We start from the raw sequence: 27,443 nt of genomic DNA, 5'->3' as shown, positions 1-27,443 counted from the left end.
CGAGTTGCAATTGAACAAAAACGTTCGTTTATATAAAACTAAAAAAATAAGATTTACTGTGCATACATAGTGACGTGGGCTCCACGTAATATACTTACACACGAGAACGTTCGGTGCGTGTATTCTTCACGTTTAAAACATGTTTGAAATATGTATGTCGTATTTTGACATAAAAGATTTGGGCTTCTAGCAACGTATCTGTTGGCACCACTTGTATAACTACATCACCTCGTTTACTTAGATTCATTGTTTGCTAAGAAAACTCCGATCGAGTCTTTACACACCCTTATGAAACCTTATGCTTTAGACCCAAATCGAATACTCCAACAGATTAACTGCCATGATCGAAAGCGTCAATGGTTCATATCCATCTCTTGGGGATATTCCATTCAGATTTACACTTACTTCTTGACTGCCAAAGAGTTGGCAACGCCTTTGCTGACCTTCAAAACTTGGCGGTCTTCCAGTGATGGACCTTTCATGTTCAAAACCCGGCCATTGGGACCTGACGCGTGTCAGCGTCCCGTCACTTATTTTATGGATGGTGTGGAGGATGTTGGGGATAGTGGGACGAAAACTTGGTATAGTGTAGCGGATAAAAATTATGGGTTTTGCGGGAAAAGCGAGCATTCACAGGTAACTAAAATGAAGAGGATACTGGTGACTTCGATGACGATGGATCCTGATTATTGGAACAACGTTCGTAATTTTTTACTGTTCTCTCATATTGAATTAATCATTTTGAAATTAGTTTAGATTTTGAGAGTTTCTTAACATTTTTCTTTTGGTCGACAGGCGCCGAAGTGACAATGTTGCCAGGTGATTGAAGGAGGAAGAAGAAAGGAGAAAGAAATGTCGATAAGGATTAGAAAGTGCACATCATCTGAGACGATACAAAAACACCTTTAATTAGAGAGTTGTTATTACACATACACATTTAGATTCGATTTCAGTTGCTATTGAAATTGGCATATAAATTAGAATCGAACTCCAATGTTCAATTAATTTTGTTGAATGAACTATTGTTCGAGTTCAATTGCAATTGAGATTGACATATCAATCAATTTCCTCCTTATTGTTCTCAGTTTCGCGTTACTTTTTTACGATGGTTAATTACAAAGTTAACCTTTAATGAATTAAAAGCTATACATAATTGTTATTAATAAAAATATTTCTATTTCTCCTTTTCTTAGTAAAAATTTAATTAGTTATTTAGTCTAAGTTTCCTTTTTATTACAATTAGTTTAACTCCATTAAAAAAAACTAACTGTAGCTCATTTCATACGAATATATTGCACTCGATATACTCAAAAAATGAGTTAATTAATCATGATTCCTTACTCCAAATCAGAAGCCTTATTAAGCGAGCGACATATTATTATTTAGAATAGTCTTCTATTTATTTTATGAATGTGAATTACAAACACCTCAAAACTAATAATCAAGTGAAATATGTATGTATATATATATACACTTTTTTTGTAAAAAAATATATAACTAATTTTACCTTTGTCTTCATATTATTTTGTAAAACAACATAAATAAAAAAGGAAATATATATTTTTATCAAAAATATTTACATTTTAAAATACAGATTTTAGGAGAAATTTCCAAAAATGAGTCAAAACTTGATTTTTAATTCAAAAGTGTACTCCAAATTCAATCAAATGTAAAAGTAACCAAAAAAGCTAGTGAAATTACAACAACTTCCTTATGACCAAACAAAAAGCACGTACTGAGTTTTACCGTTTGTAAGTCTTCTTGTTAAGTAGATATTTAAAATAATTTAAAACTTTTATAAAAAATCTTTTGATGGACAAAAAATTGAAATCATGTAATAATAAACATTTCTAATCATGTAATAATAAACATTTCTAAATGATGTAAATCTAGTTTTACTAAAATTGAATTATCTTCAACATAGATGAGTGAATGTCGATTAATTCATGATAGTCCCTGTTTTAGGGTTTGATAACAAATTTTATTGCACTGTTGGTATTTTTAGGGTTAGATTTTGACATCTTTTCTTTTCTTTTTAACTTGATTTAACCATTTTCAAAGTATTTTAAAAATTTAAGGAAATGTTTTTGCTTAGTTATTTAATTGTAGGGTCTGGAAGACTCGCATAAGACTTCCCAAGAAGTCTTTTGACATAACCCACCTAAATTTTAGCTGAATTTTGGGTTCCCGCCAAAATTTTAGAAGAATTTAAGTTTTCCGCCTAAATCGAAGTCTTCCAGAAGGCTTATAGGGAAAGTCTTCTCATGTATTAGATCTTAAAAGTAATTAATAAATTTTATAAAAATATTTTGAAAGAGAAAAAATTGAAATCATGTATTAATAAACATTTCTAAATGATGGAAATTAAGTTTTACTAAAATTGAATTATTTTTAACTTAAATGAGTGAATGTAGATATCATAATAGCCTTTGGTTTAGGGTTTGGTAACATCTGTTATAGTATTGTTGGCATTTTTAGGGTTAGATTTTGAAATCTTATCTTTGTTTTTTTTAGTTTGACCTATATGTGTTTATTGACTATCTAATAACTTGATTTAAACACTTTCTAAGTTTCTTTTAAGTTTAATAAAATATTTTTTTTTCTTAGTTATTTGATTATAGGGTCCAGAAGACTCCGAGAACACTTTGGTTTAGGGTTTAGTAACATATGTTATAGCATTGTTTGTATTTATGGTTTGATTTTGAAATCTTAACTTTTTTAAAAAAATGACCTACATGTGTTTAGTTTTGTGTATATTAAACACTTTATAAATTAATTTTAAGTTTAATGAATTGTTATTTGCAATTTAGTTAGTTATTTGATTAGGTTATGGTTTGGAAGACTTCTAGAAGACTTACCATGAAGACTTCACAAGAAGACTCCCTAAGAAGTCTCCTCACATATTCCCGCCTAAATTTTAATAGAATTTAGGTTTCCCGTCTAAATTTTAGTAGAGTTTAGGTTTCCCGCCTAAAGCGAAATTTTCGAGAAGTCTTCTCATGTATTTTATTTTAGGGTCTAAAAGACTTTCCAAAAAGTCTTATGTATCAAAAATATTAACTTAATTGGAAATTTTGTCTCCATATATAAATGAAATTTACACATTTTCTTTCTTCCTCTCAAATGGCTATTTTCTTTCTTCCTCTCAAATGGCTGCAACAAAAATGTAATGTTTCTCACTCTAAAACTCTCCAACCTCTCTCTAATCTCTTTGAACATCAAAACACCAAACTTTTAATCCATTTCTCATTTTTTTTCTTATATATTCTCACTAATTTATCTTCTTTTTGTAGGTTGTCTATTAGATGGTTCTCATATTTCACTCATTCAAAGGTAGATCTATAAATTTTGGATATGTATTATTGTGTGTTGTATATATTAGATTCTAAAAATCTATAGATTAAACCTAATGTGACTGTTTTGTTTATTATTTAAGCATAAAATTATATTTTTGATGTTTTTCTCTGTTTTGAAGCCATTTGAATGTTTTGGAATTTGAAAGTTTTTCAGATCTGAAACAGACTTTGAAAGACTTCTCAAAAGACTCTTGGAAGACTCCTCGGAAGACTTCTAGGCAACTCTTCAAATGCATTTTATGCTTGAAGACTTCCCACAAAGTCTTCTGAAGTCTTCTGCCTAAAGTAGTATAAATTTTGGATATGTATTTTGTGTCTTTTACATATTAGATTCTAAAAAGTTATAGATTCAATTTAATGTGACTGTTTTGTTTATTACTAAGCATAAAAAATATTTTAAAGTTTTCTTTGTTTTGAAGCCATTTGAGTGCTTTTGAATATTCAAAATTTTCAGATCTGAGTCAGACTTTGGAAGACTTTTCAAATGACTTTTCAGAAGACTCTGGGAAGACTTCTTAGGAAGTCTTCTAATGAATTTTATGCTAGAAGACGTCCCACGAAGTCTTCAGGAAGTCATCCGAAATTTTCTGCCCAAAGTAGTACAAATTTTGGATATGTATTTTTTGTGTATTTATATATTAGATTCTAAAAATTATAGATTCAACCTAATATGATTGTTTTGTTTATTATTTAAGCATAAAAAATTATTTTTGAAGATTTCTTTGTTTTGAAGCCATTTGAATGCTTTTGAATATGCAGATTTTTTCAGATCTGAGTCAGACTTTGGAAGAATTCTCAAAAGACTCTCGGAAGGCTCTAGGAAGACCCTTGGAAGACTGTCTTCTAATGTATTTTATGCGAGAAGACTTCCACGAAATCTTCAGGAAGTCTTCTGCCCAATGTGGCACAAAGGAATAATGTCAAGTGGAGTCCAAGTTTATCTATGTTGAGGAATAATATCTACCTCCATGTGTAATAGTTTTATTTATGGTCTATTTTATGATTTGTATGTGTACTATTTTAGTTGTGAGTTCTTTTGTAAACTTGAAGAGATGTTAATCAAAAGAATTTGGTAAATATGTTCATGTTTTGCCAAAAGTACTTGACATTATTGAAGTTATTGATACAACATACCAATTTTTTTTTTTAACCATTCTACCCACTCATAACAAAACACAACAACACAAAACTTAGTCAAATTTACCAAAACTAAGAGGGAAGACTTCACAAGAAAACTTATTCAAATTCACAAAAGATCAAACTTGAATTTTAAGTGAAAGTTGAAACTTTTTAATTTTATGTATATCTTATTATCTAAAAACACATTAAACCACATGACTTGATATTCTTGAACTTACTTAACACTTTTGAAAGTTAAAAACATACCTGAAAGTTACTTAACACTCTTGAAAATCTAATGTAGTAGACTTCTTAAGAAGTCTTCTAAGACTTCTGGAGAAGTCTTCTCAGATTAGCTAGAAAAATTAGTAAACATAAATATTTGAAATCTAATAATTATCACCAAATAATTTATGAATTTTATCCATGAGCCCCAATATTGACTAATACACATGAATTAATAAGAAAATATTAAAATATTTTAATTGCAGAGAAAATGAAAGTTTATTAAACAATAACGTAGAAGACTTCCTAAAAAATCTTCTATTTAGGTCATTTTCGCAATTGCAAATTTATGAAGGAAGACTTCTTAAGAAGACTACTCTACAGAAGACATTTTGAGAAGTCTTCCTTTGTAAATATTGGCTTACTTTTGAATTTGAAAAATTCAAGAAAATGCCAAAAAAGACTTCTCGAGAAGTCTTTTCAGATAAACATGTTAGTTTTGCAATTGACCGAAGTTTTTAAGAAATTTCACTTTTTATAGAAGACTTATCGGGAAATCTTCTCGGGGAAGACTTCTATATAAGTCTTCTGAAAGTCTTCTCAATGTCGCAAGAAGTCTACCTGAGATACTTTTGCAATTGATTATATTTGTCTTTTCTAGAGAAAAATTCTCTGTGTTCTCTCGTAACCAAATGTTTGACCAAAACCCGGAATAAAATTTAAGAATACTTCTAAAGAAGTCTTTTCATTAATATTAAATGTTTTACTATTATTTTTCAACTGCAAAAGTAACCCACACAGACTTCTTGCAACAATGAGAAGACTTCGGAAAAACTTTTAGAAGACCTATAGAAGTTTTCTTCGAGAAGACTTCCCGAAAAGTTTTGTATAAAAAGTCAAATTTCTGACAAACTTTGGTCAATTGCAAAATTAACCTGTTTATCTGAGAAGACTTCTCTGGAATTTTTTTTTGGTTTTTTTTCTTAATAAAAGAAAGTTAGAAGCTTTCCGTACTCATGCATGGATACGTGAAAGACCACCTTCCTAACTCGAAGACTATTCATAGTTTCAAAGACTAGAATCCAGATGTGAAATTTAAGTTCATTAAGAGAAATCTCATAAATGTGATATCATTACCTTGAATACTTTGAATTTAGAAAAGCTCCTCCTATAGGCTGGATTCTGATAAGCAGTGCGCTCTGGGGCCACTATTAGCCCCCCCCCCCCCCCCCCCCCCCCATCATGCTCTACCAACTTGCCATCATCGATACCCTCACAGGGGAATGGAAGACTGATGTACTTAGCTCTTCGAAAGCCTCATAGGACATTCCACTCATCCGCAGTTTAAGAATTAGTTGCTCCCTTATGGAGTTCGTCTTTGGTTGGAACTTGATCAAGTCCGGAATCTAATCGGTTAAATCTAGTTACAAACTGAAAAATTTCATGGAAGTTGAAGTGGAACAGAAACTTATCATATAACCGAGAACAACGACTTTAATCTTGAGTTTAGAGGGTTAAAATGTTGAGAAAATAAAGCATTTTCTTTGGGATGCGATCTCCAGTTGTGTTCCAGTCTCTAGCAGATTAGCGGACAGGCACTGCCGCTCAATTGAGTATGTGCTTACTGTGGAGCTGAGGAAGATACGGTTAATCACCTCCTTTTGGAATACCCTCATCCTCTTCGAGCATGGGCTCTCTTGGGGTCAAAATTTCGTATAATTTTTATTGAAAAGGTTATACGACGAGTTATTGATATATTTTATCAACAACAAGATGCAAACATTGTTGGGGTCAAAAAACGGTTATCTCGAAATAAACGTCCAAAAATTACGTTTTTGTACGAAAGCTTTCTCAACACACTCTCGAAAAAGCTCCTGAGCAAAAGACTCGAGAGAAATGGATCACAGAACCAAACACGCAGTCCAACTCGTTCGTTCGGACCTTTTGAGGTGCAGAACTGCACAAACGCGTCAGATGTTTAGCTATGGATGAAGACCTTACCATGGTTTGATTGAGTTCATATCTTGATACAAGATAGAACTTTGAGTTAGATTTCCAATGCCACCGGTATGAGGTCAATCAGCATCCTGTAGCGTACGTTATGCCAATTTTATTGAAGGGTGGACAGAGCACACCGTCCAGCTCGGCAGATGGCCGAGCTGGATCGACCAAAACGACCAGCTCGGCAGATGGCCGAGCTGGAACGACCAAAACGACCAGCTCCGCAATCCGCCGAGCTGAACTGGATGGCCGAGCTGGATCGACCACCGGACCAGCTCAACCATCCGCCGAGCTGGATCAATCCAGTTCGGCGGTTGGCCGAGCTGGATCGAACACGCCACCAGCTCGGCCATCCGCCGAGCTGGACCAGTCCAGTTCGGCGAGCTTGATCGAACACGCGACAAGCTCGGCCATCCGCCGAGCTGGACCAGTCCAGTTCGACGGATGGCCGAGCTGGACAGGCCGAGCTGGATCGAACACACGACCAGCCCGGCCATCCCCCGAGCTGGACCGAACACGCGACCAGCTCAGCCATCCGCAGAGCTGGACCAGTCCAGTTTGGCGGATGGCAGAGCTTGAACGATCGTGCTGTCTTCATCCCGTCCTCGCAGCTCCCCCCTTCGAGATTAGAACGAACATGCTCTTGTTTCATCTCGATCGGAGTCACCGTTGGAACTTTACGATTTAAAAACCGCAAGAACTCGTTCTCTCGAATAACATTCGGATTGATCATATAAAACGACAACGGTTAGCTGAACACCTTGAATTGCCTACGCTATACAAGAAATTTGAAAGTTCTTCAGAATCGACGTCGTTTCGAAAGCGCTCTTTTTATAAAATAATAAAAATGCCTAAGTCGGAAAACGGCCCGAAAGTGCCCAGAATGCGGCTAAGAACCCACTTATGATTTTATACCAAATCAAGCCCAATCGTTATGACGGTTTATCTTTTGTTATGCAGGAGAAGATAAATGTCAAGTTCGGAGGATAAATGTGAAATTTCCAAAGATAAACACGAAGATCGAAGGAAAATGGAATATTTCCGCGAAGCGATAAACTCGACCAAGGGCAGAAATGCGAAGAGCAAACCGCCTCTAGGAGGAGTATATAAGGACGTCGAGGTTGAAGAGGCAAGAGGACGATTCTTTTACTCTTAGAACTCTTTGCACTTAGAAACTTTAGTCATTATTCTCGACATGTTCTGTTTCTATGACTGGCACCCGATTACCAGAAGAACACGCACAAGCAGTTCGATCTCTTGGTTCACTCTTGAACTACGTTCGGCTTGATCCTCGAAAGGGGTACGTAGGCAGCCTTTCATAAGGTTCAGTCCGAAATCAATCAAAACAAGTTTCGTATCTTTTCCGTCTTCTGTTATCGAGCTGTGACTCTGCTAGGTTTAAGGGTTTAGGGTGCTGGAACTAGGTAATTCGCTGACAGCTCTTGCGGCCGAAGCTTTTATAATCTCTTGTAATGATCGCAACGCTCTTACGCGGATTCGAAATAAGATGTACCTTTTTTTATAAATTTGTTTTCTTATCTTTTCATATTTTCAGCATTTATTTGCTCCCTTGTTGTTGGCTCTCGCAGAGAATCCGGGTCCTTAGGGAAAGTTAGGGTTTCCTGACTTTCCTCCGATTACGGAAATCGACGGTGTGAATTTCGGTTTCCACAGTTTGGCACTAGAAAGAGAGGGGAGGGGTACGGATTACTCTAACTCATAGCCGCAAAACGCTTGATCAAAACAGTGTCTGGAAATACGAAAGACAAAATCGCAGTTCGCAACAACGCTGGTAAGACAACTCCATTCGCCCCTGCGCCTATGGCCAACGCTTACACAAACGCCACAGTTCTTCCGAAATAACCTTTGCAAAAATTAAGCTCGACAACATTTTACGAAACAACTTTCGTAAAATTAAAATCGATAACATTTTGCGGAATAACTTTCGTAAAATTAAACTCGATATTGTTTTTCGAAAAAACTTTCATAAAACTAAAGTTGGCAACATTTGACAATGTTCGAAAATCTAACAACAATCGTAGAAATGTTGTAAATTAATGGGAGAAAGAGATTGTCTATATCTCATAATTATGGAGCCCTTTATATATATATGGAATTACAATAGACCGTCATCGATAAATGAAAAGTATACAAATCCTAAAGTGATTAGGAAAAGGAAATCCTAAGTATACAACGAAAAGGAAACTGTCTAAGTAGAAAGGAAATATGCTTATTTGGTTATGGCATTCACAAATCGGTTCATAACACTCCCCCTTGAATGTTATAACCATAAGAGCTCGTAATACGCTTTGGATGTTGCCTCATTAAAACCTTTCCAGGAAAACCCAGTGGGACAAAACCATGAATAAGGAAAAAGAGTACAACACGTATTACTCCCCCTGATTTGAACCTCACTGAAAGGTTGATGTTGGAAGTAACTTGATGAATAGATCTTCTGAACTGTCACTTGAATGAACATGAAGTACTTGGACCCCTCTCGTCTTCTAGAACTCGTTGGTGAAGAAAACTTGGGTAGAATATGTTACTTAGCCGTCGATCATCCAATACTCTGATCGAATGGACCTTGACTACACGGGCCTACGGCTTTCCCCATGATAATTGGCCCTTCTTTACCATCGGCCACAATCTGATCGAACATATTGAGTTATGGACCTCCAACCCTGCGGCCAAATATACTCACTAATTTCTTGGCTAATGTTGATGCGATGGTTTGTTTCATAACCTGTCTGAGATCTGATAGATAATCTGTATCAACAAAACCAATTAACCCTTCTTTGGGTTGATTAGTATAAAATAAATCAAAATATATGTCTAATCCCGTCCCAGTGCCTTTAGGTCAGATATGAGCTAAGTTTAGATAGTAAATACATGGCAAAACATGTATCTGGCCTAGTGTAGCTTGCCAGATACATCAAAACTCGTATGGCACTGAGGTATGGCATTTCGGGACCAAGAACTTCTTCATCCTCTCTCATTGGACCATGCACACGAATTTGTTCTTTATCAAATCTCTTGAGTACCTTTTCTGTATATGCCATTTGATGCACAAGGATTTCATTATTAATGTACTCAAATTGTAAACCCAAACAGAATTTCGTTTTGCCTAGGTTTTTCATCTCAAATCTTTCTTAAGATATTCAGCTGTTTGGGACATGTATCCAGAGGTTCAGATTATCAACATACACTGATATTTTCGAATTTCTTTAGGAAATGTTGTTCTCGAGAACTTGTTTTATCTTTGAGCTTAATAACCTCTGGTACTTCTATCTTTTTATCCAGTGGACCATCTAATTTCCTTTCTTATATATATAGTCAGACTTATTAGGAATCTAAAAGTATCTATATCCACCACAGGGGAGTATATTTCCTCATAACCTATTCCTGGTCTATTGTGAGAATCCTTGTGCAATAAGCCGTGCTTTATATCTCATGATTTCTCATATTCATTTCTCTTACTCACAAAGACCCATTTATATCCACTAGTTTATATCATATGGCGTCTATATTATATGACCAAATACGCCTCTCTTCTTTAAATAGTCTAACTCCACGTTTCCATTTAATCCAATCTGATCTTATGAGTGCGCACTCTTATATTGACGTGGGTTCGTGATCCTCGTTTATATCCATTAGTTCAAGTGCTACCTTGTGTATAAATATATCATCTCTGTGTCGACATTCTTATGTGTTCCATTATGTTCCAGACATGATATAATCGATTACAAACTCATTATTATCAGGACCATTAGTACCCTGAAGCTTGGCATCCCAAGCCTCAGTGTTTGGTACCTTAGAGCCGACCGGCTTTGTTTTCATGTCTAGGATGGTTTCCTCGACCTCGGATGTTTTTATCATTCTCTGCACCTTTCTTTTGTTTCCGAGGATTCTTATCTTTGGAACCTATCGGTCTACCACGTTTCAAACGTTGTCTAGACTCTGTAGCAACTTGATTATGTCCTTCTTGGACTTCATTTCGAATTGGTGCATTATAAGCTGGTATATATGACTTAGTCACTCTCTTTCGGGTCAGCAAATGAGTCTGACAATTGATTAGCTAGCTTTTGTAAATGTATTATCTTTTGGACGTCTAATTCACATTCTTTAGTCCGAGGATCTTGCCAAGACAATGATGGTTGATTCCTTGTAATCTCTTTTACTTTTTACCAGCTTATTACTTTCTCCCCCTAATCCGTATAACTGGCCTCAAACTGATCACCCATATTTGGCTCAAAGTACTTAATAATCGTGGGAGAATCATATCCAACATATATCCCCATCCTCCTTTGAGGTTCCATCTTAGTTCTCTGTGGTGGAGTAATTTGTAAATAGACGGAACATCCAAATGTCTTACGATGGGATATGTCTGGCTCTTGACCTGTTATCTAATTGATGGGGAATATCTATGCTCACTAAATGGCCTGATGTGTATTAACTTAGATGCATGTAAATTTCGTGTGGCCCAAACTGTGACTGGGAGTTTTGACTTCATAAGTAATGGTCTAGCAATCTGCTGTATGCGTTTAATAAAAGATTTTGGCCAAGCCGTTCTTGGTATGGACATGTATCACGGAATTGTCCACACTTACCCCCATGGACATACCATAATTAAATGCTTGAGACATGTATTTACCAGTTTATTATTTACTTAATCTCTTTGACTGGTGATGGCCTATCAATGAGTTTCCCTTGTGTACATGCTACACACGTGAGATTCTTTGGGATAACTCTTTCTTCCTTTCAATGTGTGCCCATTTGTATATCAATTTCGCATTATGTTTGAACCAGGATGGCCAATCCGGTTATGTTATAAAGTGAATATTTTTCGCAGGCATTCAGCCTCTATCATCCTGATCTTGACATAGTAAAAACCAGCAGAAAATGCAGGTATAGTCTCGACCATTTTTCTATGGTCTTGGGCGAATTTTATATATCTAAAACGAACTTTTTATTTCCTTTGCCCATTGTTTCAATATAGAAACCACTCTTATATCTTTTAAACTCAATGGGCTTCTATGAGTGAATATAAATCATTAGATCTCTTCAGTCTGGCCGTAGCCTATCATGAGAATGGCTATACCCGCAACTATATTTCTTATAAACTTATATATTTGAAAAATCATTCATTCCTTTTATTAAGTTCAGAGCAAACAAAGCAATAAAATAAATTCAAAGTGATAAAACAAAGCAAGTATAAAAGCCAAACAAACACAGAAGTCGAAATCAACATTATTCTTTTAGGCAATCAGAAGTTTCATATTCCGTAGGATCATCTCTTTGATGATCAAAAATCATCTTTACCATCTTTATATACCAAGTGGGCTTCAGGATTCTTTCCTTTTAGACTTTCTTGATATAGGTCACAAAGATGTTTGGGAGTCCTACGTATCTTAGCCCAATGGTTCCCCATTCCACATCTATGGCACACTGATTTGGTCGAGTTTTGTGGTTTAAAGGATATACCACGGTCTCTGCCTCGACCATGTCTCAAATTAGGTTGATACCCAGGGCCTTTGCCATAGTGGTTCCCACGGCCAAATGTATAATAGTGGCCATGGCCACGTCCTTTCTACCCTCCACGGCCTTTCTAACTGTTGGGGTCAAAATCGGTCACGACGGAATCAATGTCTAAAAGTCCCCGCAAAATTTTCTCGCAATATAAATTTCGTATAATTTTTATTGAAAAGGTTATACAACGAGTTATTGATATATTTTATCGACAACAAGACGCAAACATTGTTGGGGTCAAAAACGGTTATCTCAAAATAAACGTCCAAAAATTGCGTTTCTGTACAAAAGATTTCTCAACACACTCTCGACAAAATCTCCTGAGCAAAAGACTCGAGAGAAATGGATCACGGAACCAAACACGCAGTCCAACTCATTCGTTCGGACCTTTTGAGGTGCATAACTGCACAGACGCGTCAGATATTTAGCTATGGATGAAGATCTCCCCATGGTTTGATTGAGTCCATATTTTGTCACAAGATAGATCTTTGAGTTATCTTTCCAATGCCACCGGTCTGAGGTCAATCCGCATCCTGTAGCATACGTTATGCCCGTTTTATTGAAGGGTGGACAGAGCACACCGTCCAGCTCGGCGGGTGGCCGAGCTGGATCGACCAAAACGGCCAGCTCGGCAGATGGCCGAGCTGGATCGACCACGCGACCGACCAGCTCGGCCATCCGCCGATCTGGATTGAACACGCGGCTAGTTCGGTCATCCGCCGAGCTGGACCAGTCCAGTTCGGCGGATGGCCGAGCTGGATCGAACACGTGACCAGCTCGGACATCCGCTGAGCTGGACCAGTTCAGTTCGGCGGATGGCCGAGCTGGATCGAACACGCGACCAGCTCGGCCATCCGCCGAACTGGACTGGTCCAGCTCGGCGGATGGCCGAGCTAGATCGAACACGCGACCAGTTCGGCGGATGGCCGAGCTGGAACGACCGTGCTGTCTTCATCCCGTCCTTCGCAGCTCCCCCCCTTCGAGATTAGAACGAACCTGCTCTTGTTTCATCTCGATCGGAGTCACCGTTGGAACTTTACGATTTTAAAACCGCAAGAACTCGTTCTCTCGAATAACATTCGGATTGATCGTATAAAATGGCAACGGTTAGCTGAACACCTTGAATTGCCTACGCTATACGAGGAATTTGAATGTTCTTCGGAATCGACGTCGTTTTGGAAGCGCTCTTTTTATAAAATCGTAAAAACGCCTAAGTCGGAAAACGGCCCGAAAGGGCCCATAATGCGGCTAAGAACCCACTGACGATTTTATACCAAATCAAGCCCAATCGTTATGATGGTTTATCTTTTGTTATGCATGAGAAGATAAATGTCAAGTTCGGAGGATAAATGTGAAATTTCCAAAGATAAACACGAAGATCGAAGGAAAATGGAATATTTCCGCGAAGCGATAGACTCGACCAAGGGCAGAAAGGGAAAGAGCAAAACGCCTCTAGGAGGAGTATATAAGGACGCCGAGGTTGAAGAGGCAAGAGGACGATTCTTTTACTCTTAGAACTCTCTGCACTTAGAAACTTTAGGCATTATTCTCGACATGTTCTATTTATATGACTGGCACCCGATTACCAGACGAACGCGGACAACCAGTTCGATCTCTTGGTTCACTCTTGAACTACGTTCGGCTTGATCCTCAAAAGGGGTACATAGGCAGCCTTTCATAAGGTTCAGTCCGAAATCAATCAATACCTTTTTCGTATCTTTTTCGTCTTCTGTTATCGAGCTGCGACTCAACTAAGTTTAAGGTTTTAGGGTGCTAGAACTAGGTAATTCGCTGACAGCTCTTGCGGCCGAAGCTTTTATAATCTCTTGTAATGATCGCAACGCTCTTACGCGGATTCGAAATAAGATCCGCCTTTTTATAAATTTGTTATGTTATCTTTTCATATTTTCCGCATTTATTTGGTCACTTGTCGTTGGCTCTCGCAGAGAATCCAGAACCTCAGAGAAAGTTAGGGTTTCCTGACTTTCCTCCGAATTACGGAAATCGACGGTGTGAATTTCGGTTCCCACATACTCTCCCTGACGTTCCTTTAATTGCAAGAGTTTTCTCGTTTGGCTCGGTCTCTAGTAACCTCGACCATCTGTTATGGTGTCCACTGCTCGAAATATTTTCTGTATAGCCATAACATAGCCAAGACAAAATCATGGCTATACAGCCAAAACAATTGTGGTTAAGTGGAAACCTGCTAGGATTCTCTGTTGAACGAAATTTGTGGCTATAGCTTCGTGGCTAGAAAAAATGTGGCTATTCGTGTTATTTAGCCACAACTTTACCACGATATTTCGGGAGTATATTTGCAATGGTTTCGCCATGATATTGCAGTGGTTATATAGCCACTATTTATTCACGATTTTACTGTGGCTGTTTCAAAAATATATAAAAAATCAAAAATTGATTCAATTTTTTTTAAAGTAAATTAATTAAATACTGAAAAATAAAAAAGATTTTATTAAATTATTTGTCATACAGAAAATGACTAACCAAATTAATTTTATTATCGTACAAAATGTTTTTTTATAAAATAAAAATGATCTCCCCTCCGCACACCTCAACTTCTTCACCTCACTATAACTCATCTTCATCAGAATCAAGGAGCTTATTGGTCTTGAATCACTTCATCCTGGTGGTGTGGTGACGCCGGTGGGTTCACTGTGTTGCTTGAGATTCCGTCATCTTCTTAGATAAAGCTGATCTTCCGCCGTCATCGCCTCTTGAGATTTTGTCATCGTCTCTTGAGCTTATGTCTATGTTCTCTTGAGAACGTCTAGTTTCTTCATGGTGCTTTTCTCATCTGCCATGGCAAGAGAAAAGTGAGGCTATGAGATCTAAAATTATAGAGGAAGAAAAAAGGAAATGAGTAGAGAGAGAGGGAGGGAGGGAGGGAAGGAGGGCAAGACCTAGCTCTAATCACGGCTTACTCATGAAAGAACATGTTTTTTTAGTTAAGGTGTTATAAACCTGATCGACCATGGACCAGCCCGTACTGCAGGCCCAATCCGGGACATGATAAAGACAACCAGAGACTATGTGTTTATCTAGTATATCTAGTGTTTATCTAGTATATATTTCATGTGTTTATATCTATGTGTTTATCTAGTATATATTTCATGTATATCTGTAACATAGTGTTTATCCTTATCCTTATCTTGTTAGGATAAACATGACCTTATGACGGTCTAATACCTTGTATATATATGGACCTTCTGGTCGACAGTAATAATAACACAAGTTCCCCTCTTCATTCACAACACGTTATCAGCACGATAGACTCCAAAACCCTGAGACAAAACCTAACCTAAAATCCGTCACACATAAACCCTAATCCAGGCGTAACTTAAAATCAATCTATCTCTCAAACCCCGAGGAGCCAGACGACGAGCCACATATTAAATTGAAGCTCTGGACAAGACGAATCTATCAGCGAAAACCGTTCGTCAATCCGATCTCAGACGCGCCCACACTCGCAGAAACAATAGACGGTGCCGCCTTGGTCTTTTGGAACCCTAATCCCGAAGAACCCTAATTCGTTCTTGATTCCGTTCCAGCAAGCATTACCGTCTCAGCTCAGACGAACCCTTGAACTCAATCCCGTCTCGCATTCCCGTCACTGCCTCAGCTCGATCCGACGATCAGCCTCAACCCTTTCGCGAGAGACAACCAAGGCGATCGCGACCTAACAAACCTAACCCGATCGCATCCTCTCAGCTCGCGATCCCGAAGCAGCCAGCTCGCGTCCGTTCGAGGTTCATCTTGGTGGTCCGGTTTCTACAATCTGCAAAACAAAGGTAATCCTAATTCTGAGAACATGAATTGAACATGGTTGTTTTGTAAAGATTGAAACCCTAAAATCAGAACTCTAAAGATGAAAGCCATAGGGAAAATAGATCAAACCCTAAAGAGTAAATCGGAGCTCGAATAAGTCCGATCCCCTAAACCATAATTCGAGATTGATCCATTGATCAATTAAAATCAAAGTCTTAATGATTTTGAATCTCAAATCAAATCCCCTTGATCAAAGATCAAAGTTTTTCGAAATCTCCTAAAAACCCTAATTTTGGAAAATCGGTTTTAAATTGTTTGATTTAAACTTTGATTGTTTGATCACCTAGAGCTATTGATAAGATTGTTTAAATTCGAATCTAAATCACTCAAACTGAAACCCTAAAAGTTTAAATCGGTTTTAAAATGTCTTTGTTTGATGATTGATGATCTGAGATGTTAGGATTGATAAATTGATTAATAGATCTAATCTCAAGATTCGAAATCCTTAAGGCCTTGAAACCCTTAATCTTGATTGATATTCCTAAAGGCCTTGAAACCTTAAATCTCTCATTACTTAAAACCTGAAAGATTGATTTAAAGAATTTACATATTGAATGAGAGTTAGGTTGCTAGATTATTTGATTGATATGGATCGTGTGGCATTGTGTTTTTGTTATCAATCATACTGAATGGCCGTGAGGCATAATGCATTGGTTCATACATGCGGCCTTGTGCCCTTGATTGAGATTAAAGCCGTAAGGCCTAAGCATCACAAAACATGAGCCGTGTAGCCTAAAGTATTATAGATAGACTTATGAAATCATATGCACTAATTATTTGAATTGGTTGCAAGAATTCTAAATCATGAATTTATTAATGATTTCAGATGTCGAGATTTGAGCCTTCGGATTATGCTGCCCTAGATATCTCTGGAGATAATTATCCAGAATGGGAAATGAACACTTCAATTGCCCTGAAGTCTAGAGGACTCGGGAAATGTATCATTGAAAGAAATGATGAAGTTGAAAGTGAAAAGCATAGAGCCATAACAATTATGCGCTATCATCTCACTGAGGAACTGAGAAATAAGTACGAAAGTATTGAGGATCCTTATGATCTTTGGATAAAACTAAAATCCATATACTCAATGGAATTATGGCGAAAGGCCATGAATGATTGGAAGATACTCAGGTTCCAGGATTTTAAATCCGTGGAAGAATACGATTCTGCTCTAATGAAAATCGCCCATAGTCTTGAACTATGTGATGAAGTGGTTACAGATAATGATCTACTGTATAAAACATATTCCACATTCAATCCAAAGGATCGGTTGCTATCATATACAGCTAAAGGTTTCACAACCTATAATGACCTATTGTCATACCTATTGGCAACTGAGCAAAGAAAGCAGAAAATTAAAGATACCATTGACAGATTTGAGAAACTTCAGAAAAGATGCATTGAGGAACAAAACAGTGAGATGAGATATCCTGAGGCATTGGATCAGGATGAATCCAAGAAAGCCGTGTGGAGTAATATAGATTGTGAGGCCGGCTTATACATTGACTAAAAGAAAGATCTCGACATGATAATTTTATTTTAAGTCTATGATTTTGTGATTTGCTTTTGACCTACTTGATGATTCACGATTTTGTTTTTATATATTATCTTGCTTGGTCTTGCTTGATGATTCTTGATTAAATAACAAATAAAACCTTAATAAAAGGATAATCAGTCCACTGATAGTTGATTTCATGCATGGTTTAACTTTACCTTGATTGTATAGGTTTAACTTTACCTTCCTGCAATCACATAAAATCAATTGTTGGGTGTAGACTAATGAGTCAGTTCACTGATAGATTGATTTCTCGCATAGATTTAACTTCATCTTGATTGTATAGGTTCAACTTTACCTTCCTACAATCACTTGAAATCAATTAATTGGTACTGACAATGGCAAAAGACACGACATTATTCAGACCCATTGAGTTATAAAGAAATCAATTAATGCCTATACCCATATTTTCTACTGATTTATTCTATGCTAAGGATCAGTATGAAAGAGGCATAAAGCCATGGTAACCAGTATGGTTCAACACGAAATAAACACTTATGGCATGACCAGATTAGCCATCTTGATCCAAAACATGATGAAAAATTAATTAAGGCACAAAAGTGATCCCATAAAATCTCACAATGTGTTATAAGTACACAAAAGGAAAAATCACTAAAATAATTAAGGCTCCACTGTCCTAAGCACTACGGAATTATGAGTATGTTCATGAGGGGGAGAGAGGACTAAAACCCACAGTCCATGATCATATCATAAATTCGGATTCCATGGTTTACAACCATAATATACACGGCTGGAAAGCTTTAAAGCTCTCACTAATGGTACATCACCCACGTCCAGCCTAAAGCTTAAGGACATTATGTATATAAATATTGATTTACATCAGGCCATACATGTAAGCATAGACATTCCCACCTCTGAATGATTAAGGGTCATAAACCAGACATATACACAAACCATCTTAAGAAAATACGAATATTCCACCACATATATGTGTGCCATTTAAGATGGAACCTCAGATGAGGATTGGGAATATATATTAGATAAATAAGACTTCCTCCACGAAACTATAATGTATCTTGTGCCAAACATGGATGATTTAATCAAGTGGCCAAGAACACAGATTACAAAAGATAGTAATCTGATTATCCAACTTTGAAAGGAGAAAGTTATCAGGCTGATAAAGAGTAAAGAGTAAAAGAGAAATATAATGGTATCAACCATAGTTGTCTTGGCAAGATCCTCAGACCAAAGATTATGATCTAGACGTTCTAAAAGAATATGATCAAAAGATATAAAAGCTAGCAGAAATATATGCCAGACACACTGACCCGAAAAGAAAAAATGACTATGTCATACCAGCTTAACCACCACGAATTTGATGTCTAAGAGACACAATCAAGTTGCTACAATGTCTATTAGAGATAGACAAATAAGTTCCAAATAATAAGGAACCTCGGAAAGTAATGAAAGGTGCTCAGAATCGTACAAATCCGAGTTCATAAGAAAAACCAGTTCAGACAGAGAAATAAGGTTGCGCAACCACACATCTAAGGTACCAGACCATGTAGTTTGGGACGCCAAACTGCAAGGTATAAAGGTCTTGGATAATAAGATCTCAAAATCTAATTAGATCATGTCTGGAACAGTATGAAACTGAAGATAAAGAGTGTTAACACCAAAGATGTATTTACATACATAAGAGCTCATAAAAGATTGTAGTACTTGGGATTTGAAGGATATAACCTGAGGATCATGAACCCACGTAGAGTACTCATAAAACCTATATAGGGACGTGGGGTGTTCAAAGAATTCAAAGTAATTATAAGACAGATGGGCGTAGTAACCATGTACATACAGAAAAGCCATCTAAGAAAGAAACTAGTGAATGGATCTTGTGAGATAAGAAATTTCGTGAGATTAAAGGACATGACCACATGGTATAGTGTGTCCATGTTCCTTCTAAATAACGTTCAAGTATAGCTTGATTACACAAGGATACTCACAAGGACCAAGGAACAATTTATAAAGAGATATGCTCCTATATGGTGGATGCTACTACAGAAAATCAAGTTTGATTTTGTCTGGATATTTACTAAAGAAATAATGGTGTAGTAAGCAGCAAATGGATCACTGGATAAAGGTATCAACGTACCATAGAAATATGAGAAAGAAATTCTCATAGAACAAGCTTTGTTCCTAAGTTGTTTATGGATTGTAATATACAGCAGCTGTAAGTAATATGAAAGACTAAGTATTTACTTAGTGCAGTCAGTCCATACAGAAAATATTATAATTCCTTGTGATCATAATAAAGACCAACTGAGAGAAAAAGGTTTAATGGTTCAAAGGTTCAATGATACAAGTTATCGATTGATTAAACAGGCTATGTTTTACATATGGAAAGTCTGTAGAAAAATCATAGCCGTGTGTGTGTGTATGATTAAGTCAGCACGCCTAAGTGAGAACCATAAACCAGGATAGTGACCAGAAGGATGTCTGGTCGTGGCTTAATGATTATAAGCATTGCTAAAGCAAGAAAAGATCGATAACCATGTACAAAGGACATGAGTGTATGACTGCGAATTCATTGTGTGATGAGTTTCATTGCAGCAAATAATTATTGATGGTATGACCTTAGACACTCATGATTATGAACGAATATAGACAAGGTCTATAGCTCAACATGGATCGACAAAAGAAAATAAAGAATGATTGGTTACAATGGATAAAGCCATTGGCACATACGAAGAGATATAAGTCCGAATGAACGAAAGATATGAAGTAAAGTTGTTCGTATGTGTTTGGGTCTATGACTCAATATATATTGAATGTCCACATTTTGGGAAAGCCATATAACCAAAGAGAATCCGTGGGACATGAAAAAGGACCTGCAAGTAAAGTTTTATTGCAGATTATAAAGTCCATCCGAGCACCGTTTGAAGCACCATCAGTTCAACCAAGACATGGAGTGATCAGCAGCAAAGATGTACATCCTGACCACATCTTAATGGAGTTCCAAAAGACATACCAACGTCCAAGACTTACAAGTTCATTCAAGGAGAATCCAGCTGATCATCTTCACCAAGTCATAGGCAACTTCAACGTTCAAGAAGACTCGGATACCAGATGGGAATGCGTCTACTACAGTGATGCATTCATCTGGGGGAGTTCATGTGTTGTACTCTTTTTACTGTCCTTGGTTTCCCATTTTGCCACATTGGTTTTGGGGTTTTTCAGGAGAGGTTTTAATGAGGCAACATTAAGCATGCAACGAACCTGTACCGGATGTGTCGATCAAGGGGGAGTGTTATAAACCAAATGATGATCGACCATGGACCAGCCCGTACTGCAGGCCCAATCCGGGACATGATAAAGACAACCAGAGACTATGTGTTTATCTAGTATATATTCCATGTATATCTGTAACATAGTGTTTATCCTTATCCTTATCTTGTTAGGATAAACATGACCTTATGACGGTCTAATACCTTGTATATATATGGACCTTCTGGTCGACAGTAATAATAACACAAGTTCCCTCTTCATTCACAACATAAGGAAAGTTGAATAAAAACAAATAATACTTTGTTAGAAACACACTCATAATCACGGATAGAATACATTCAGATATACCACAATCAAACATAAAACTTTAACACAAAAATTGAGAAAATATAATAAATTACAGCATATATAATCTCATGCAGATTACCAAAAAAATATATATATAATCTCATCCAAATGCAAAAAGAAAACATATTTCCATTAAAAATATAAATGAAAATGAATACTAAAAACAAAATAGTACAATGATAAAAAATATATTTGATAACAAATAAAAATTCAGATACATAAAAATTATAAACAAAGATCAAATGTTAACAAAGTAAATGTAATCTTCAAAAAATAATTAATTTATAAGATGATCTTAAAAACAAACATTTATTATATTCAATTTAGAGTCATTTTTTGAAATGATTTATAAAATATAAATATATTTTAACAAAAAATAATTTTGTTGTAAACTCCCATAGTATTATATATTTTATCGCATTATAACCATATAATATAAATATACATATTTTTGAAACATTCAATTTAATGTCTATACATATTTCTGTTAATTTAGTGTTGGAATAAAATTCTATTGGTTCTTGCCAAAACAATACAGATTACTGTATTAATACTTTGTATCTTCCATTCAAAGTATATGAATTATATTTGACATGTATAATAACTGGTATATTGATTTATAATTCCTTTTTTTTTTTGATAAAGAGTTTAGATTTATTTATAATTCATAGTAATTGATATTCATAAATCTATGAATTATATTAATGTTTGCACATACATTGTATATTTACATCATCCACATATAATAGATGATTTATGTTACCATATTTTTACATGTTGCATACTTTATAACTGAAAATTATATAATGTATAAATGTATATAATTTCTTTTAATCAAATTCATTCCCACACATGTGCAGAGCATCCACCTAGTATTATATTTGTTTTTCTAACTTTAGAAAATTTAAGATTTTGTAAGATATTGACATTTAGTTATTTGAAGAATATTCTTTCTAATTCTAAAAAAATCTTACAAAATTTTAAATAACTTAGGATTTTTAATATATATATATATATATGTTATACCAAATTTAATATGAAAGAAATCTCTTTAATGACATTTAACATTTAATTTTAATGATATTTTGTGTAAAATAACACATGAAATATTTATTTTACTTTTAAATGATACTTCTGTTCTAATAGAGTCGATATCCTATGAAGTATAACATTTTCATTTACTCGGTAAAATGTCTATATTGAGCCAAAAAAAGAAAGAATCGAAACCAAATATATTTTCTTATAGATATTAATAACTATATATGCCCTCAGTTAACCAAAATTGACTCAAGAACTCTATAATGTTATTTATTTATTACTTTTAGTTATTAAGACAACAGTTAAGAAAGTATAATAAAAATAAAATTATGGAAATTAGGATATTTTCATATACAAAGTTATAGATTTGTTTCTAAATAGTTAAAATGAGGATTGATTCCCTAATATTTTGCTCCATATTCGATTAAATAGTTTCTGACTTTGTGAAAGACATCTTGGGATTATATTGACAGAGCAAGATTCTGTGCACCTATCTTCCTTTGTTTCTTTCACGTTTCCTCATATTTCTTACAGTCACCTATTTAATCTAAATGGTCAAGATTTGCAAAAAAATAAAAGTAAAACACATAATGAAATCTCTCAATGGTTTTTTGCTACCCTTAGTCATAGCTTTTGCCATTCTTCAATCAGCCCAAGCTCAAAATCAATCAGGTTCTTACTCGGTTTTCGTTAAAACTTGAAGATTTTAGTGTATACTCTTCTAAATTATTTCTTTTGATTATAATATTTTTCATGAGAAGGATTTGTCAGCTTGGATTGTGGATTAATCCCTAAGAGTACAACCTATACGGAGAAGACAACAAATATAACATACACATCAGACACGGCCTATATCGACAGTGGATTAGTTGGGAGGATCAATGATTCATACACGACACCGTTACAGCAACAGACATGGACCTTAAGAAGCTTCCCTGAAGGTCAGAGAAACTGTTACAACTTCAAGCTTACGGCGAACCGCAAATATTTGATTAGAGGTACCTTTGTGTATGGGAATTATGACGGTCTAAACCAGATCCCCGAGTTTGATCTTCACATTGGTCCTAACAAATGGACTTCTGTTATGTTGGATGGAGTAGCAAATGCTTCCATCTACGAGATGATCCATGTCTTACCACAAGACCGGCTTCAAGTTTGTCTTGTCAAAACAGGAAAAACGACACCGTTTATATCTTCGTTGGAACTTCGTCCGTTGAACAATAAAGCTTATGTCACGCAAAGTGGATCGTTGATGTCGTTCGCCAGAATTTACTTTCCGCAGACTCCATCGTACCTCAGGTATAGAAAAAAATTCTTCATTTTTTTTTAAAGAAAAAGATTCTTCATTTTCCACTAAGTAATTTCATAAAATGCAAATATACAAAATTTTACATGTACATTTTCTACAGTTTGCGTTTTTTTCTTTGGTGCAAATGTTAAGAACAGTTTGCGTTTACAACTAACAAAAAGTTTTTGTTTGCTCAAATTGTGGGTTCATTTGAGAAAAGAAAAAAAAGGCATGAATAGTATTTTTCACGTATTTTAAAATTATTTTATGCTATTTTTGTAAACCCATTCGCAACATTCAATAAAATTTCACCTTTTCTCGAAAATTGATTATTATATATATGTACGTGGTATATAGATAAAACATCATTGATCTACGAAACCATCTTTAAAGTTTCATGGTTACAACCCAAGAGAATTATATTCTGTTAATGTATATTATCACTGTTCCATTATTTTGCTATTTCGCTATTCCAGTGTTGATCTAACATATCATTCAAACCCGTATATTAGATATAATGTAAAACACGAACATATCGTACAGACGAAAACATCAACTCGTGTAACTTTGTTTTTGACAAACTAAAATTGTAACATCTTTGTTTCTCTCTATCTCTCTCTCTCTCTCTCTCTATCTCTCTCTCTCAGGTATGATGAAGACTTCCATGACCGAATTTGGGTTCCGTATAGCGAGAATGACACCCTGTCGTTAAGTACCAATCTTGGAGTTGATACAAGCAGTAACTCCTACGATGTGCCTCAAAATGTGACGAATTCCGCAATAATTCCTGCAAAGCCTACTGATCCTCTTAACATATGGTGGGATCTCGGCGATGCCAAAACACAATCATATGTATACATGCATTTCGCTGAAATTCAGAATCTTGGATATAATGAGATCAGAGAATACAACATTACTTACAACGGTGATCAGGTTTGGGAAACTTTCTTTAGACCTGGCAAACTCAACATCACAACAATCATTAGTCCAACAGCGCTGAGTTCTCCAGATGGGAGATTCAATTTCACTTTTACAAGGACAAAAAAATCTACTCTTCCTCCACTTATCAATGCCCTTGAGGTATATACAGTTGTTGAAAATTTACTGCTGGCGACATACCAAGATGAAGGTAAATTTCATTAGTAATTCCATTCTTGTAACCAATATTTTTTTTTGCTTTTGTTTAGTTTAGGAGGGTTACTAATTTTCTCAAAATCTTTCAGATTCCACATGAAATTGTCTTACATCAAATTTTAAATCCGTATAGATTTCTAAATAACTATCATATATGTATCTAAGATTTTGTATTTTTTTTAAAATCCATTACTTGAATTTTAAATCATGAACCAAATAATAACATATTTTAGGTATGATTTAGTAATCATACATTGAATAGAATCACATTTTCACAAGAAATTTAAAGTATGCTATTAACACAAAAATTGTTTAATTTGGATGTCTTATTCAATTAAAATACTTACATCTTATAACCCTCCTTCTAATTTGTAAACTATATACCTCCTTTTTCTTTAAACCGTCATATTAATATTTGCATCTCCTAATTTGTTTGGTTCTTTTAAGTATCAGTTTCTGCTATGATGAACATCAAGAAAACATATGGATTGAGTAAAAAGATAAGTTGGCAAGGAGATCCATGTTCTCCTCAAATTTATCGATGGGAAGGTGTGACTTGCCTTCATGTGGACTCAGATCAACCTCTCATCATATCCTTGTATGTCTTTTATTTCCAATTCATAAAAAAAAAGGTTGTTTTGTTTTGTTTCGGAGTCTGCACTAATTTTAATTCTTTAACACATTAGGAACATGACAACAAGCGGACTGAACGGTACCATAGCCCCTGATATAGCTAATCTTATACAATTGAGAGAACTGTAAGCATCTGAAACTCTTAAAACAAACAAATAAACTTAATTATATGATATAATAACTTTTCAAAAAAGTTATTTCCCGTATAATGGACAGAGATTTATCAAAGAATGATTTATCAGGAGACATTCCACATTTTCTTGCTGATATGAAGATGCTGACACTCGTGTGAGTTTCTGCTATTGGACTCTTGCTTGCCTTTTTAATTTCATTTTCTTATGTTGTGCGAACGATTTTGTTTTTCTTTCACTTGCAGAAACTTAAGCGGAAACCCGAAGCTCAGTCTCACAATTCCAGTTTCTCTTCAACAAAGGATAAACAACAAATCATTAACACTAATGTAAGACGTTTTCGCTACTTTTATTTCTTCTTCTTGATGATAAAGCATTAGTTTGTCTCCTTAGTGTTACTAATCTCCGCTTTGTTTATCTTTTTTGGTCATTTCCTGTCATTTTAATGATTGTAGAATAGATGACAAACCGGGTAGAAAGTTTACTTTGGTTGCTATTGAGATATCAGTGGCTGGCGTGATCACTGCCCTAGGTATCCTTACCATATGTTTCATTGTTGCAAGGAAAAAACATGATAAAGGTATAATTGTCGGATCAGGTCTTAAAACACATGTAAAAAATATAACCTTTTTCAAATATTTGATTAGTTTCATGTTTTTTACCATTGTATCAGTTTCAAGCGGCGTTAGTAGTGAGAAGAGATCATCCAATCAATCAATAGGAACAAAGGAACGGATATTCACGTATTCCGACATATTAAAGATGACAAATAACTTTGAGAGAGTTCTTGGTAAAGGAGGCTACGGAAGAGTGTATTATGGAAACTTAAATGATACTCAAGTAGCTGTAAAAATGCTCTTTCATACATCAGCTGCTCAAGATTATAAACATTTCAAAGCAGAGGTAACTTTGAATGAGAAATAGAGCCATCACTCTCTTGCGATTTAGTTTCTAATCATTCTTATCTTCTAAGGTTGAACTTCTTATAAGAGTCCACCATAGACATTTGGTGGGACTTGTGGGTTATTGTGATGATGGTGACAACTTAGCTTTAATTTACGAATACATGGCAAATGGAGACTTGAAGGAGAATATGTCAGGTAAAACTTTCACTAAGAGATTCTGATTTTTGGTGGAATTAATTCATCGTAAAAACAACTGAAATTTGGTACAGGAAAACGCGGTGAGCATGTGTTAACTTGGGAAAACAGGATGCTAATAGCTATGGAGGCAGCACAAGGTGCTGAAACAACATTGTTTTTTCTCATATTATGTTTTTGATGTCTATAATGTAAAATTGACATAAAAAGTAACCATTAATTGTAATAGGATTGGAGTATCTGCACAATGGAAGTATTCCTCCCATGGTCCATAGAGACGTGAAAACTACTAACATACTATTAAATGAGCTGTTTCAAGCGAAGCTAGCTGATTTTGGGCTCTCTAGATCTTCCCCGGTCGATGGTGAATCATATGTATCAACAGTAGTTGCAGGAACACCTGGTTACTTAGACCCTGAGTGAGTAACAATAGAAATCAACTGATTATCTTATTCAGTATAAAATATGATATGTTATACTCCTCTTTTCAGGTACTATATAACAAACTTGCTAAGCGAGAAGAGCGATGTGTATAGCTTCGGGGTAGTGCTATTAGAGATCATCACAAACCAGCCAGTGATCAATACAACCCGCGAGAGATCTCACATTACACAATGGGTTGGCTTCGTTCTCCTGGAAGGAGACATTAGGAATATTATCGATCCAAAACTGATGGGAGATTTTGATACAAATGGTGTATGGAAAGCAGTGGAGTTGGCGCTGGCATGTGTAAGCCCTACCTCAAACCGTAGACCGACAATGCCACATGTTGTGATGGAGCTAAAAGAATGTCTGGAGTCAGAGATTGCCAGGAAACAAGGCCGTCAAGTGATGTATTCTAAAGATTCTGTTGATTTTAGCTTATCTCCTGGTTCCGAACTCTCTCCTGGACCCAGGTGA

The 27,443-nt window shown here is 35.6% G+C and overlaps 1 protein-coding gene across 1 annotated transcript; it reads left to right on the top strand.

Annotated features, from left to right (window-relative positions):
• Positions 1-288: 288 nt before the first annotated feature.
• Positions 289-27,443, top strand: LOC125588365 (probable LRR receptor-like serine/threonine-protein kinase At1g51880). Its single transcript, XM_048759676.1, has 14 exons — positions 289-703; positions 796-819; positions 23,019-23,556; positions 24,235-24,674; positions 25,133-25,277; positions 25,366-25,437; positions 25,529-25,600; positions 25,689-25,772; positions 25,899-26,023; positions 26,117-26,346; positions 26,417-26,543; positions 26,618-26,683; positions 26,773-26,962; positions 27,035-27,443. Exons 1-14 carry the CDS (start codon positions 289-291, stop codon positions 27,441-27,443), a joined length of 2,937 nt encoding a protein of 978 aa, XP_048615633.1.

Source organism: Brassica napus, chromosome C6 (assembly GCF_020379485.1).
Source record: "Brassica napus cultivar Da-Ae chromosome C6, Da-Ae, whole genome shotgun sequence".
Taxonomy (NCBI): Eukaryota; Viridiplantae; Streptophyta; class Magnoliopsida; order Brassicales; family Brassicaceae; genus Brassica; species Brassica napus.
The sequence above is the reverse complement of the archived record's forward strand: the minus strand, read 5'-3'. Positions and strand labels throughout refer to the sequence as shown.